General features: G+C 40.9%; 1 protein-coding gene across 2 annotated transcripts in view; it reads left to right on the top strand.

Annotated features, from left to right (window-relative positions):
• The window catches only part of DOCK10 (dedicator of cytokinesis 10), a 309,226-nt gene that overhangs the window by 61,562 nt on the left and 230,698 nt on the right, over positions 1 to 16,966 (top strand). The window contains exon 1 of one of the 2 annotated variants that reach the window (XM_060193682.1): positions 8,238 to 9,015. The exons of the other annotated variant lie outside the window; for it this stretch is intronic. Coding sequence (XP_060049665.1) covers positions 8,854 to 9,015 — 162 coding nt within the window. The 5' untranslated portion in view covers positions 8,238 to 8,853. Of the gene's footprint in view, positions 1 to 8,237; positions 9,016 to 16,966 lie in introns of those variants that run through there. 2 annotated transcript variants of the gene reach the window in all.

Genomic DNA, 16,966 nt, shown 5'->3' with positions numbered 1-16,966 from the left:
GCCACATTTCATCAGAAACTCCAAGATCAGAAGACATTTGTTGATGGAAATTGTACCTACAGTGATCTGCAGCTTGTTCTCTTTATAATGTGGGTGCTGGATAGAGTGAGACTTTTTCTCCTACACCAGCAGTGGGTCTGCAATTAGATGCTGTGCTTACATCCTTTATGTTTATCTCCTCCACCTAGATTAGTATGAACCTCCCTTTCTCCCTCTCTCCTTCCCTTCCTTCCTTCCTATTTTTGTGGTGTCAGTGACTTGCACATGTGTGAATAGACCTCTGCAGGCCAGGGCACTTCTTTCATGCTTTTAAATTTTTTGTTTGTTTGTTTTTTGTTATTATTGTTGTTGTTATTCCCACATATTACATGCTCAAGGATCCAGGTGCGAGCCCCAGCTCCCCACCTGCAAGAGAATGCTTCGCAAGAGATGAAACAGGTCTGCAGGTATCTTTCTCTCTTTTTCTCTATCTCCTCTGCGTTCATAATCTCTCTCTGTCCTGTCCTATCAAGTATAACAGAAGGAAAGAAGCGGTGGGGGGGGGGGGAGGAAAAATGGCTGCTGGGAGTGGTAGACTGTGCTGAGTCCCTGTAATAACCCTGGAGGAAACAAAAAAAATGTTTTTCATACACACACACCATACCAGGTGAGAAATTTTCATGTCCAGGTATTGATTCACTTTAATCTTCTAATTATTTTATTTCAAACTATCATCTGCTCCCTTCTTTTGACAGGAGGCTCATACTTTTTGAGTAACCTGACCTCAGCTCACTGACTGGTGAAAGCTAAGCCGGACCACTTCCTGCTCCCCCTCATTCCTGGCCCTACCATTTCTATCCAGTGCCAAGACCCACCTTTAGTGACAGATACTGTTCACAAGTTCACAGGCTTTGAGCCTTGATTCACAAGGCTGTTATTACCCTCTTCTTTGGCACTCACAGAAAAACAGTGATGATAATCACTATAGTTGCATTAATAATAGTGGTCAATGAATGATACAATGAATTGTTTACACCAGTGTTTTTTGGTTTTTTTTATACATACTGTTTCTTCTGTTATAATAACTCAGCAGAAAGAGGTCATTGTAGCTCCATGGTACAAAAGAGGACAATAAAAGGCAGGATTCAAACACAGACTTGCTCAATTTCAAAGCTCCTATTTATTTCTCTAAGTCACTTCCTAAGTGCCAGACTAGAGTAGTGAGCCGTTCTTCACATCCCAGGTACAAAGCTCCTAACTCATCTGGGGGCTGAGTCTTGATGGCTTCAGCATCTGTGCCCACCACAGCTCCTTGGAGGAGTCAGCGGACAGCACTGTTATTTCCACCCAGGACATGATTCTAGTCTTAATACTGTTCCCAGCGGACAAGGCAAGGGAGAGTTACCATTGCTTTTGGCCAAGGTTTGAAAGTTTAGTTCAGCAAACTCCTTAGAATTTGCATAAAGTGGTTGGTATAAACAAAGAACACATGTTACAAGGGTCAAGCCCCTGGTCCCCACCTCCAGGGAGAAAGCTTTCAAAGTGGTGAAGCTGTGCTGCAAATCTCTCTGTCTGTCTGTCTTTCTGTCTCCCCCACCCTCTTATTTCTGGTTGGCTCTATCCAGTAAATAAAGATGATAAAAAATTAAAATGAATAAATAAATAGACAATGAAGTAGATTTGACACTGTGAACCTCTTTTGTAAGTAGCTTCTTTTAAATTTCTTTTTTTAATTTCTTTTTTGATTTCTTTATTATCTTTACTTATTTATTAGATAGAGACAGCCAGAAATTGAGACGAAGGGGGAAGTAAAGATGGATTAAAAAATAGATTAAACACCTGCAGCACTGCTTTCCCCCTGCAGGTGGGAACCAGGGACTTGAACCTGGGTCCTTGTACATCGTAAGCAGGTGCACTACCACCCAGCTCTGCTCCTGTTATGTTTTACTGAAATCGGGAACCAGCCAGGAGCCCTTTTCTTCTGGCTCTGCAGAAGCTCTTTCAGTTGCTTCCTGGGACTTGGTTGTGATCAGAGGAGTGAGTAGAGGTGGCAAAATGAGTGACCTCGGGATAAGCAAGTTATTATTACATTAATTTAAACTTGTTTACTCATGAAAATGGACTGGGAAGAGGGAACATGTTCCCATGGGGGCTAACTTCAAAGCAAGGAGAAAGTATGCCCCATCAGGATCACCATTCCCCCATCACCCAAGGCCCTTGTGTCCCTGAGCTAGGAAGAGGCAGGAAATTGCTTTAAAAAAAAAAAAAAAACACCACTAGTGGAAGTTGGCAGGGGAAAAACCAAACAATGCTTGAAAGTCCTTAATCTTTTCTAGAGACAGTGAACATGCACTCAATACTTACCATGTGTCTGGTACTGTGTCCAGCACATAGGGAAGAGCCTTCTAAGTTCTCATTCACTTAGCAGTTGAGGGAGCCAAGGCAGAGCTGACCTTTAGTGCTTGATATCACAAAGGTGGCTCAGCAGGGATTTAAACTTGGCAGCCTGCTTCTCATTCCTTCACCTAACTTCTCTGCTATCTTGCCTTCTATTAAGAATATGAAAGATTTATCGAGACTTTATGCGGAGTTCAATCAAGCCTAGATGCCTAAGAAAAATATCAGTGGTGCATCCAAATTAGCTGTGCTTGCTGCAGGAAGCTCCTGGTTAGGGAAGAGAATCTTCTGTGCATTGGGGTGTATGACAACAGAATAATCTGCTTTTTCATGGCACTGGTGTCAAAGATAGGAAAATGGAGTTAAAGAAGAGCTTAACTATGGCAACTGAGTATTTCTTTTCTTTTTCTCTTTTACCTATAAAGAAGGGTGTATTCATTTCCAGAATGATTAGTTGTACAACTCAATAAATGTCAGCAAGTGGGAAGGATGGCTGAAAATGTAGGCATTGTTATAAGGAACAGGTAAACAGTGTTTGCCAAGTGTCTGGTACTGAATGTTCACTGTAATGAAGTAAAAATGAAGAGAGAAAGAGGCTGAGAGAAGATGTCTCTACATATCATAGACATGGACAAAAAAAAAGTTCGTCAGGTGCTCTCACAATAACCCTGAACCCTAAGTTTTGTAGTAGAAGTTGTTCCTGGAGCAGCAGATATGCAAATCAAATTGATAACATGTATGATCAACAGTGACTTGTTATCAGAAGTACCACTTCACTGGGTCATTTTTAGCTCAGACAGATTAATTTCATTCTACCATGTCATTGAGTTTCCACCCGAGAGGACTTACCCAACTGGAAATACACTAAGAAAAAAGATACTTGGTGATCTCCATTGCGAAAACAGTCAAATCTGAGACCTGCTTTTACTTAACTTGGGACTAAATCCCACCTATTCTCAACCTATGAGGATTTTTCCTCCTGTTGGGTCACTTGTGCTTGGTTACAATGACTGAGCCTCTGGAAAATTTACAGTGTCACCCAGTTCTTATACAAAAGCTTAATCAATCTGAGACAAGTTTCCTGTCCTCTCTCTACCTGGGTCTCCAGGTTATCTCCTTCATACATCTCTGTGTAGAAGGCCACAAGGACCCTAAGGGTTATTGGGGCACTTGTCCACCCACCTGCTAGAGTCACCTCCAAATTCTCATGCTAATTTAGAAGAGCTGGTGACTGGTTCTGTTTCTACTGTGTTGTGTTCAGTACATTACAGAGCAGTTGGCAGTGGGCCTTCCTTTTAGGCATGCCTGGTCATAGCAACTTCAAAAGGTGTTCTGGAGGTGGCAGCTTTATTCTTAGGGGAGCAAGAAAGCCACCTTTCTGGGGGATATACTGATGTTAACCAGCATCAAAAACCTTTACGTCAATTATACCAGGCAAAGACCGGTGTTGCACAAAGAGTTGCCCAGGGAATCAGCTGTTTCCATCTGCCAACTGTGTGCTGTTACAGCCCATTTGGATCGAGGGGTGAATTTGCCTGTGAACACAGCATAACTTTAAAGAGTTCTCTTTCTGGGGGTTAGGTAGTGGCATACCTGTCTAAGTGCACATATTACCATGCACAAGGACCTAGATTCAAGTGGTCTCCCGGAAACAGGGAGAAGAGCCTTTTAGGTTCCTTTTTTCCTTGGTCATACTGAGATCTGTCCAGTGAGCTGTGAAACTGACAGGTGTGCCCACTGTCATGGTTATTTCAAAGTGTGTGAGCTCAGAAGTAAGACAAGACATGTGCAAGTCCCATTAGCCAGTAGAGAAATGAACAGTGCATCCTTTTCAGGTACTGATAGTGGGAGCTTTTGCCCTTCTCCAGAGAGCTAGAATCAAGAGGGCAAGTATTCTGTTTGAGTAGGAGACTTGGGGCAGGGGAGAGCGGAGGGCAGTCATTTAGTTATCTCCACCTCTCCACTACCCATTTCCTCCTGGACTCTGTTGAGAACAAGCACCTACCTCCTCCTCTTTCCATGGCTTCTTCCTACTGTGAAAGTTATTAATAATTCTCACTTTGGCCAGTAACTGATACGATAGCATTCACTTTCCAGCTTTTGGAATACTTTCACCCAACTCTCTTTTGCTAAAAGAGCTCGCTGTCTCACGGTTATAATCAATAGGTTACCTCTTACAAGGCAATTTATTTTGCCATTTCACTCGAACTTTGGGGAGGAAGGAAGCACATTTATTTTAGAAATTTTCTTGAACTCAAAGTTAGGACATCTGGCTCCAGATTTTATAGAAAGTGTGTTCTATTGGTTGAGGGGCATGAGGTGTCAGGGAAAGCACGTTCTGGAGGGGTGCCTGAACCTCAGTGTTAGGGAAGAAGGAGAAGATTGGGACTAATTCAACCTGGGAAGATTTAGAATTATTGCTTGAAAAGTGATGATTCACTGAGACTTCATTGTTGAAATATGGTTTTTCTACCCAGGGCCTTCCATTCTCAAAATTCCATCCACATATTTCTCCTCCTAACTGAGATCTAATCATGGTTCTGTTAGCCTCTTGAAAGAGGACTCAGACACTCAGAGAGTATAAGACAAGAAAAGTCAGCTGTGCACTAGTAGAAGTGTCTCAGAAGCAATTTAGGTTGACCTTGCTACCCTTGCTTAAAATCAGGCTATTTTCATCTGGGCATATGTTGGTTTTCCCAAGATGACACCCAGTGTACTTGATGCTCTACAGAGGATGCCAGAAAACCTCACTCTTTTGAGCAGGCTGGCCACCATCCATGAGCACATGTAAGGACACAGGACATAGATACCCCATTCTCTAGAGTTAAAGAAGAACATGAACTTCAATTCCACTGTTCTCACAATCCAAGGTAAAACAGTCTACAACATGGAGATAAACTCAGGAAAAGAGCTCTTGCATAATTTAACAAAACTAAGTAGGTTTAATACTTCCAATAGGCATCATTTATTTAAATTAAATCTGCCTTTCCCTTGCCCATTGTAAAGAGACCTTTGGATGAACTATTTCAGTACTAGAAATGTCAATATCTATTGGGTTGTTGACAATCGTGACATATTTTTTCTATATTTTAAAATATATTTATTTTAAACTGTATTTACTTTGATAAGACAGGGAGAAATTGTGAGGGAAGGAGGAGAGAGATAGACACCTGCAGCATTGTTTCACCACTTGTGAACCTTTCTCTTGCAGGTGGGGACTGAGGGCTTGAACTTGGGTCTTTACACATGGTAATGTGTAAACAGCTGTGCCATTGCCTAGCCCCCTTTTTCTATGAAAAAAAAAGTCTCATGATTTTTCTGACAACTCAATAGAATACTTTAGTATTTACTATCCAAAAAGCTTTAGTAAATAACACTGAAAAATTAAATTAATTTCTCAGGACTTATTGAAGAGAGAGGAACAGGAATGGCTAAAGGCAGGAGTGGCAGTTCTTAGAAACAGGAGTAAGAGCCTCACCTGAACACAGAAAGATTCTGGAAAGGTGTTCACTTATGTTCTTTCATCCCTCTCTTCTTTCTTTTCCTTTTTCGTTACTCATTTCTTTCTTTTCACTGCCTTTATTTCAGACATTTGTTATCAGTAGTTGTTCCGGCAAACGCTAGAAGAAGAAGTAGTTGTTCCCATTGCCCTTCTATTCCTTTCTCTCCACACAAAAGCCACCTCAAATCCACATGATATAGCCATCTCTGCTTTGAAATAAGGAAACATATCATTGTCCAGTAATCTGTGATTTCATAAGTGCTGAAGAATACATATTGAAGTCACCTCTCTCTCTCTCTCTCTCTCACACACACACACACACACACACACATACACGTAAAAACCTGGAATGAAATACAATTCTTACCCCTCTTTGTGAAATTTAACGTTGTAAATTATGGCATTATTTCCTCATCTATGACAGTAAGTTGGAATTCTAGCATTTACCATTTCCTTAAAATACCTTAGTGGGTGGTGTACTGCATCAAAGTAAAAGACTCTGGGGTGGGGGGTGGGGGTTTCAGGCCCTGCAACGTGATGGCGGAGGAGGACCTAGTGGGGTTGACTTGTTATGTGGAAAACTGGGAGATGTTACGCATGTACAAACTACTGTAATTTACTGTCGACTGTAAACCATTAATTCTCCAATAAAGAAATAATTTAAAAAATAAAACCTTAGTAAACCATAGCATTAAAACCCAACTGAAGGACAGTGGCTGATGAGAGGCTCCAAAAGGAATTGACAAGTAAGACCGTACATAGTTGAAGCCTGAAGGCAAAATTGGTGACTCATCAGCACTTCAAATGAATACAGTAGACATCTGTGAAGACTTTATGCTCCATTTAATAACAGATCTTGTGCACAGCCTGCATGACGAACATGAAGGTAAAAAGGCTTTGTCTCTTGGAGTTGATCTCTATCACCTTTCTGTCCCTACCCCAATCCAGCTTAAAGTAACTATGTCGAGATTAGAGCTCAGAACTCAACCCTTTTGTTGGAATTACCCTGCTTGTTTAAAATCTCCAGTGAGACAATGTTTGATAGTGTGTCTAGCTTTTATTCTTGCTTTTCTCCTTTTGGTCTCTGGATCTGTTGAAGTCTTAAGAAGTCTGTTTAAGTCTGCACCTTGTTACATTCCAGTCACTAGGTGGTGAACAGATGACCAGAACCCAAGGGGAAGGATTAGAGCATGTTCTGTCATGGGGCATGGGAGTGGACCAGCAGGGGTGAGCCAGGAGTCTGACACAGGACCCTCACAGTTGAGAAGACACCTTCATAAACCAGAAAAGTCACTCTGTGCTTTGTGTCTGATGTGCCCCATTTCTATAGATTTGCAACATACATAAGGCAGATAGGTTTAATTGTAGCCTCTCTTCCATAAATGCCCTAGTTATTTGGAATATAAATAAAGAAAGAAAGAAAGAAAAAAAGAATAAATAAATAAAGGTTTAGATTAACACCCGGGCACTCTGACAAGGGTCCTGAGGAAGCTAGAGGACTTGCCAACACCATTAGCATTTTTTTCTTCTTTTTCCAGCAGCCCTAAAATATGTTTGCTCAGAACAGAGGGAGTTAAAAGACTCCTGGCAGCCAGTACCTCTTTATAGAAAGAAAGAGGGGAAGAAAATGTTTTACTTCTCTTGCAAACACACCAATTCAAATGGGGCAGTGTTGTGACAGATAACAGAGCCATTAATGCCTAGTTGAGCATCAGGCTGGAGGCTTCTGTGAAAAATCGACTTGACTAGGGATGGAGAGGATACACCCTGGAGCAAAGCAAACCTTCTCCAAGAAGCATGTGATACCTCTCTACTTCCAGGGGTCCCCAGAAACAGGGACCGCATTTTATCCCTTGAATCTCCCTGAGTTACACAGGAAATTATTTTACTCCACTGGGGCTTATGTCCTTTCTCCATTTGTAAGTGAGCTCCATTTTCCCTGAGCTATTTTTAGCGCGCATACCCCCTGCGTCCTATTCTCTTACAGGATACCATTAGATCTGGAGACCATTCCAAACTGGTCACATGACTTCTAGGCATCTCTTCTGTTCCCTCCTAAGTAAGTGACTAGTCTCACAGGAGGCAGGGAACACTAGACACTTAACTACCCAGGACCTCAAGGTCCTTCCAGAAGCCTTCTGTTACTTATTGATGGGTTGTGGAAAACACTTTACAGCTGCTTTTTCTAAGAGGTCAGCCTGGCAGGGCTCACTGGGTGACCTCAGCGAGAGAGATATTTTCAGCCCTACGAGCCGCCTATGTCAATATAAAAATGTATTAGGCTGCAGAACTGCATGTGTGGGAACAGAACAACCGTACCATTCAAAGGAAACCGTGCTGAACACTGCTGTCACTCATGGCTTTGGTTAAGGCTCACAGACCATTGCTAAATGGTTTGGGTTTGCACAGAGTCGATTTCACTTCTTGGAACTTGTGAGCTCTGAAAAGTCATTTAGGGACTTGTCCAGAAAAAAAAAAAAATTTCCCCTGGGAAGTGTTTGCATTAGAAAAAACAAAAATCTTCATTCTTTATCTGACCCTCATTTGTCTTAGGGGAGAGCTCTCAGGAGTTAGCTTTTCAGTTGTTTAATTTGAAGAGAAAAAAAAAAAAGACTGATGTATTGAAATATCTAAGTAGAAAAGCTGATATATGTGTTCAGACGCCTGGAAGTGGAATCAAAGAGAATCATTGCAAGCAAACAGGAAACAGGCTCTCGAGATGAATTGAGAAATAACTCTCCCGGCAAAAAGGCTCTAATACTCCTTCCTACGTGCACCCAGTTCCAGTGGATGAAATCTTTCCCATCTCTGCATCCAAGCTATTTGGTCGTGATCAGATGATCAGAGCTCAAGGAAGTGATTGGAGAGTGAGCTGGCTGCAGCTGCGATGTAGGCTGTTTTCAGGGACAAGGAGCCACTGTTGTTCTAACATAGCATCAACATAGAAGTTATTTTGTAGACTCCACGATGCAGCGATGGGCTGCACTGCCAGCATTGTTCTGCTGCAAGCTTTTCGCTCTGTGGTCCAGAGGAGCTGTCCACACATTTGTAGACGATGCCAGGAGGAACCCTCCCATGAAGTTTTGCCTCTGGAAAGTGACGAGGAGATGAGTAGACCCAGAACCCTCGTCATCATGGTACGTGTTATCTGCGACAGAGCAGACTTGTTGATGGAACTGTTTCCTGTGGAAGTGGGGTTGTAGTTTTCGCGTTTGGAGTGTTGTGATTTACATCAGGAAATGTGTGAGCTAGACTTTACTACTGGGCTTGGCTGCCTGGGGAAAATTTTTTTTCAAAACTATTGCTGTCATCCAAAAGGGCTGATTTTCTTTCTTTTAGAGATTGTGACAACAGCGTGTATCTTTTCAGTCTATTGACTTCACTTTGCTTAACATTTGTGTGCTGCTGTGAATTTTGCTGCAGGAAAGAAAAAAAAACAAGGAGAATGTTTGGTGTCTGCTTTAAGAAAGTAGATTCTGTTTTATAATTTTAATTTGAAAGAAATGTCCCAGTGTGATGTTTAGCTATCACACATAACCAGTTGTGTTGTCTTGATGTTGGTATGCAGGTCTGTGACTTGAAGGTCTTGGAGAATTTTATTTCTGACTGTGCAGTGAAAGTGCGTTTCCAAAATGTATCACTTAGGAAATCAAAATGAAGTTTCTGGGAAGTTTGTGGAAAGCATAGCATGCTAAATTGACAACTATTTTTTGTCACGTGCGTGCCAAACTTCAGGGGTTTTTTTTGGTCAGTGCTTTCATTATAGGGGACATAGTTACATCTGCTTGATGAGCTAGAATAGAGTACAGGGTAGAGTCATTCCTTACTTATGTGGAACGAGAGATCTGCTTAGTCACTAAAATCTCATTAGGATGAAGGAGGTGAGCTAAAGTTTCCAAACCTGCCGAGGCATTTGAGTCCCAGCAACTTCAGGACGATCGACTTTTTTCTCTTAGCTTCTGGCGTTCAGATATCAAGGATGTAGTAAATAATGAATGCAAAATACCTGTTACATAAAAAGTTTTTAAATGAAGGTCATTTTGACTTGGACTGTGTCTCTGAGTGACAGAGTACTGGGCAGTCTAATTGCAACAAATCATTTATCTGATTTTCAGAAGATAACGCCATCCTTGGACCACCGAGCTATGATTAGCTCTTAAAAGGAGACACTAACTAGGAATACTTTCAGACTCGGTATAACTGTAAACTGGCACCAAGTTACATTTGAAAGGAGTGGACACACTTGCTTTTTCAAGCTTGTTAATAATAGTAATATTTTTTAGGCTTCTTTTTTTCTCATTTGTTTGTTTTTACCAGAGCACTGATCAGCTCTTGCTTATGGTGGTGTGGGGGTTTGAACCTGGGACTTCAGAGCCTCAGGCATCAGTCTCTTTGCATAACCATTATGCTATTTACCCCCACCATAGTAATGCTTTTTAGAGTTATGTGTATTGCTTATGCCATCTCAGTCATTGACTAGTTTTTTTTCTCTAATGTTACTGACTAGGTCACAGAATTTTGCAGATAACAATAACAATATCTTATTTTTTGAGGCATAATTTGTTCATGCCTGTATTGACATGAAATAGTGCTAATAGTTACCATACCAATTTTTAAAAAAATAGGAATTCAGAGAGCTGAGATGTCTTTTTTGCACCACACAACTGCCAGTGCTCCAGTCAATCTCAGGTCCGTGATTTCTCAAAGTTGGTATTATTTACACTGTATTCACTCTCCTAAGAAGGCTGATGATGATGATGATGATGGTGATTATAGAAAAGTCAAATGGAAATATTTTTTAAATATTTATTTATTCCCTTTTGTTGTCCTTGTTGTTTTATTATTGTAGTTATTATTATTGTTGTTTTGATGTTGTTGGATAGGACAGAGAGAAATGGAGAGAGGAGGGGAAGACAGAGAGGGGGAGAGAAAGATAGACACCTGCAGACCTGCTTTACCGCCTGTGAAGCGACTCCCCTGCAGGTGGGGAGCTGGGGCTCGAACCGGGTCTTTGCGCTTTGCGTGCTTAACCCGCTGCGCTACCGCCCAACTCCTGTCAAATGGAAATCTTAGACTGCTCTGAGTCACAGATGCTCATACAGAGTCTCAGGACATTTTGAATGGTCCTTCTGGGCGACTTCAGAATTTGCACACCATTTATAGCCAACTATTGCACTAGGTACTTGGACTAATGAATGAGCCGCAGAGTTTCACTGTGATGGTATGGTGTGAAATTTTGGTGTTGTGGACATACTTTATCAAGGCTCCAGTTCTCAGTGCACAGATGCAAGACAATGAAACTATTCCCTACCTTCCAAGATGGTGCTTTGAAATTCCTCAGGTTTCTGAATCTCTTAGGAGCTCTTATTATGCAAATCTTTGGGTTGTTGGTCTTTAATACTCTGTATAAGCAGGTCTGGGGTGCAGGCACGGAATCTGTACTACTAGCATAGACTTTTAGGTGACTCTGCTGAAGGGACATCTTGGACAGCACTCTGAGACACTAAACTCTGGAAACAGACGAACTCTAGTACTTTTCTTCTTTAACATGATGTGATGATTGTCTTCTCTGATTTTAAGCTGATTTTTCCCTCTTACTTTCAGATCTGCTGGTTATCAAATTGTGCACATTGTTGTGATGTGTGCGTGTACATGTATGTGTGCTGTATGTGTGCGTGTACGTGTGTGTGTGTGTGTGTGTGTGTGTGTGTGTGTGTGTGTGTGTGTGTGTGTGTGTGTGCTGTATATGTGCTCGAGACCACTGGCTCTAGATCTAGAACTTGTAGGTTGGAATCTTTACTTCATCTCTTCTTAGCTGTATGACTGTCCACCAACACTCAACATCTCCATGCCTCACTTCCTCATCTGTAAGATGTAAGATGGGAATTATTGTTCTTTCAATCTAGAGCTGTTTGGAGGGTTTAATAAAGTTAAAGCACATGTGAAGTGTTGAGGACAGTGCTTGACTCTGATTTTATTTGAATAAGGGGATCCTGCCTATGTATAAAAAAAAAAAGGTAGCATCTGGGGAGAGCCCTCAAGGAAGTAGAGAGTGAGCTTGGCCGTTCTCTGTCGGGGAGTGATTGTGGCAGAAATACTAGGCCTAGAAAAGACCCCAGGATGGGGGAAAGCTTTGAGTACTTGAAGGACAGTGAAAAGGCCAATGTGTGGCCAAGAGAGCTAAAAGGTAAGAGAAGAGGCAACTGAGGTCACAAAGGTTTGTCTGCCAGCAGGAAAACTTAGCAGACCTACAATGAAGACCTGGAGCCAAGATGTCCCATCTCTGTCCCTCTAGAGCTGTATGGTATTGACAAACATGTCCTGCCTCTACCGAGTGTCTTCACTGTTAGAACGTAATTAGTTGTCCTACCACGTAACGGTTTTGTGAGAATTCTGCAACTTCATACTGATGAAAAGCTTAGAACAACACCTGGTAGATATAACAACCATGTTAGCAAGAAGCAATACTGTTAATTTGAGAGCCTTGAGTAGGAGAGAGATTGCAGGCATAACTTTAGAGGGCGAGAGCTGAAGAAGAAGACTATTCACAGGGCAGCTAATTCAACCATCTCAGCAAATGATTTTTGGGGGCTGTTGCTGAGGCCATAAGTAATGGCAGGACTGGGATTGGTTTCAAATTGAATTTACTTAAACACTGAACATAAAGCCTGTGACAAAGAGAAAAATCAGAGATGAATGTGCAGCAGTTGGTTTAAATGACAGAGGACTGAGGTGCCAGTCAGCTGGAGTCATGTGCACAGGGAAATTTAATGAGGGAATCTAAATTTACATGTTAGTTTAAGATGCCTGTTAGTTTTATATGGTGATTTTAGAGCTAGGGGGTGGTGCACCTGGTTGAGAGCACATGTTACAATATGCAAGGACCCAGGTTCAAGCCTCTGGTCCCCACCTGCGGGGTGGGGGGGTAGTTTTGCAAGTGGTGAAGCAGAGCTGCACGTGTCTCCCTGTCCCTCTCTGTTGGTATGTTTCTAGTTCTGCTTCTGGGATCTCTTCTGTTACCTTGCTTGATGTTGTGGTCTATTTACATGATCATTCTGTTACATTGGTTTGGTCTCACTCCCCTTCCCTCCAAGAGATTTGGTTTAGCCCTGGCCTTTCCCCCCCCCACCACCCCCCCACCACCCCTTCTTGCTTCTCCCTGCCCACTATCCCAGGTACTTCCTGAGTTCCTGACTCTGCTGCGGGAGGAGTAAGATGGAGAACGGAATGGTGTGGTGATTAGATTAGATTAGTTTTTTTTTAACTGTTTGCTCATGAATAAAGAAATACTGCTTCTCCGCTCAGCCATGTGTCCCTGGTCTCTGTCTCCCACGCACGAAGCTAGCCCGGCATACTGAACCCTGAACTCTGACGACACCTCTCCCTCCCTATCTCCTCCTTCCTTTCAATTTCTGGCTGTCTCTATACAACAAATAATTAAATATAATTTGAAAACACTTTAAAAAGTAGAAAAGAGATTTCAAATAGGAAGAATAATGATGCAAGCCTGAGTTCTGAGGATCAGTCAGGCACCATGTCAGTGCCAATTAAATGGTTGCTGAATTAATACATGATCTCTGTGCTAATCTGAAATAATGTGTGTGAATTTGTCAGTCCATTTGTAGTTAATGCTATCTTGAGGTATACCATGCAACTTTTTAACTGTTTATTTTCTTTCCTGTTCATGCATCATTATCTAACAGATAGATGGGGAAACCCATGTGAAGGAACTAAGTTGACTTTTTACTCCAGTGACTCCCAGTACAATTGCTCTCATAGACTTCAAGCTGAATAAGCATTGTTGATCATTTGAAAATCTTAAGCAGTTGATGGCGAGATGAAAAGCTTAATTGACAAAACTGCCTACTTAACTCTTAATTAAAATGTCCAAGAATAAATTAAGGATGAAGAAAGCTACTAGAATAAATATAAGGGTTTGGATGTTGATATTCTTTTTTCTTCTTTTAATGTGGAGCCAGAGAATGAATAGAATTGAGGACCTTTTACATGCATGATATATACCAGTGACCAGCATTCATAGCTCAATTGGTTTATCTACATACTTGGGGGGGGGTGGGAGAGTCAGAGAGAGTGAGGAGAGAGAAAGGGGATGGCACCAAAGTACTGCTTCATAATTCATTTAATCCCCTTTAGTACTATCTATGGTACTTCCAAGTGGTGCCAGGGATGGGACCCAGGCCCTCAGGCATGCTAAAATGTGCACTCTACCCACTCAGCTACTGAATATCTCCAGGTCCTTAAATGTCAATGTTTTACAGAAGGCTATGGTACTCAGTGTCTTACTTCAGATAATTGTACTAAAGAATCTCCTTCCTATAGTGCTAGTTCTGAGTCTTCATACAGAGACAGGCTCTGGGCTTACAGAGATGATAGTTTTTGTATAGTCTAAAGTAGAAAGGCTTGTTGAACATCAAAATAAACTATTGTGGGTCCTTGACATTTACAGTGGGTACTTGAATCTTTTTATCTGAGGCTATTAACAATAGCCTCTTGAAATGCAGTCGAGTTTAGCTGGGGAAAAATGAAATTCCTACAAAGGCCTAGCTGGTCTTTCACTAAAAACTTTATGCTTAGATGAAAGAACTAACAGAAACTTTTTAAATGAATTATTTCTCCTTTCTTTATTACAGCATGTCATTATGATCTCAGTCACTGTCTAACTCAATATGATATGCTATTTTCTGATGAATATCTAGACTTTCTCAGGGTTATTTACTCATCACTAGAAGCTGGCTTCTTATTTAAGGTTTATTTCCCCTTTCTCCAGAAAAGATGGCTAATATAAAAGATATTATAAAGATAATATAAAGGATAGCTAATATAAAAGAGGACAGAAGTATGTGGCTTAGGATTTCATGCTCTGGCAGGGATGTGACTGAACAGTGGAGCTCAGGACAGAAATGTAAGAGGCCCAGGGTTCAATATCCATCACCCTAAATGTTAGAACAGTGTTCTAGTCTCAGCCTCTCTCCCTCTCTCTCTCTCTCTCTCACACACACACACACACACACACACACACACACAGAGGATAATCAAAGGTGTCTGTACTTACGGTGGGTCAGAGAGGTGAAATCTTTTTTTCAGTGGTCAAAGATGTGCTTTTATATCATAGATATTACTGTCTTCAGACCTGAATTATAAGCTACTGTTTAGTGGTCTAGAATGTCTAGTTCAGAGGCCTAGGTGTTGAGTCTTGCCTATTGGAAGCACCTATGGCTAGTGTGGTTCAGGTATGGAGTCTTGTAGGTGAGAGGGCACTTAGGGTAGAGATCCACCCACTATGGGTCACTGTGCCTGTGAGACAGCATTATCCATCCATTGGGTGACTCGCTCAGCAATACAGAGAGACTATTTGCATTAGGGTATTACTGTGTCTGTCTCATGTCTGCCTCAAAAGGTTGGTGTGACAAATAGGGTCCAGAGACACCATGATAGTATTATCAAAACTTTCACTTGACATTGCTTTTTGATCCTTACCAAATCCTGACTTTCGGTCCCCTCATGTAGAACAAGCATGATTATCCTCCCATCCTGGCCAAGCACTCTGAGAAGTAAATAAAACAGAGAAGTAAATAATAGAAAAGTAAAGACATAAATCATTTATGGAAACAGTAATGCCATAGCTTTGGAACACACACTTGCTTTCATTATGTATCTATGAATAAAATTACAACCAGAATGAAAATATACTTTAAGAGCTACTTCAAGAGAAACAAAATGTGATCTCAACTTATTCTATCATAAATATTCTGATCTTATAAAGCTTTATTACCAAGGGGGCTTAAGGCTTTGCCCATTTTCATCTTTTCAAATGCATCATAAGGAGAAAACAATTTCCAAACATTATATATCCTGTTTAAATGTTTTTATCATTTTTGTGTGTGGTTGAAGATTGACTATACTGCTAAAAATTTCCCATGAGAAAATAGATTTGGATAATGGAGTGCAATTTTAAGAAATTTGACATAGATGGGTATAATGTGGAACTTAAAAGCACAGAGAATCTTTGGCAATTGTTTTTCCTTGTGAGCTGATCTTGAGCTAAATTGTAAATCCACAGAAAACAGACAAATGAATTGAATGGTTCTTAGTGGGTGTACAAATTAATTGAATGTGATCCAGAGGCTTAGTAATTAGCAACACAAATCTTTGAGGCAAAGGCTTAATAAATTTTGATTACACTTGGTACCATCCCCTTCAGATAATCTTACATCTTCTTAGTTTTCCAAGTGATCCTACATTTAGAAATGATAAGGAGCAAAGGAAAACTGCACAAAATCTAAAAGAAATGTTTATAAGTTAAAACCACTACAAAGAAAAGCAGAAAAATCAATTTGTATAAAAGGTTTTGTAGAAACACAAAATAAATGGCATCGTCAACTGGAAATGCTTTCTATGATTAGAAATGTGTAGACATATTAAATCAATAATAAAAAAAAAGCCCCTTCCATTTATTTATTTCATCATATGCAGGGAAAGAACCAAAATCTTCTCACATACAAGATAGAGCTGAGTACCTGTTCAGCAAAAGGTTTAGTCTCTGTTTCTGGAGACGAAGGAAAAGGGAGAGACTGAGACAGGGACAAAAACACACAGGGAGCTTCACCCACTTCAACCCTTTGGACGGTCCTTGGTGTGTGCTCCTGTGTAGTGCCAGAGATCAAACCCAGACTGGCACGCATGCAAGCAATAGACTCTACCTGCTCAGTCACCTCTCTGAACCAATCTGACTGTGATTTCTTTAACTTTAAAATCCTGGTTATACTTACTTTTTCTTCATCTTCTCATTCCCTAGAAGACAGAACTCAAGGCTGACCCCGGTCTTCAATGTAATGCCATCTTATGGGAATGCAGCAGCAGGACTATTAAGGATAAAATTTATCTTTAGACAAACCAATTATGAATCCAGTATTTTTTTTTTTTCATGTTTATAACATTCTTTCTGGGCAGCTGTTTTGTTCTCTCATAATATTTCTACAGCTCTGATTTATTTACGGATTAGAGACTAGTGATCTTAACATTCATTTTCTGCTGGCTTTATTACTTAAGACCAGGTTCAACAAATTG

Source organism: Erinaceus europaeus, chromosome 7 (genome assembly GCF_950295315.1).
Source record: "Erinaceus europaeus chromosome 7, mEriEur2.1, whole genome shotgun sequence".
Taxonomy (NCBI): domain Eukaryota; kingdom Metazoa; phylum Chordata; class Mammalia; order Eulipotyphla; family Erinaceidae; genus Erinaceus; species Erinaceus europaeus.
This window is presented reverse-complemented; position numbering and strand designations above follow the sequence as displayed.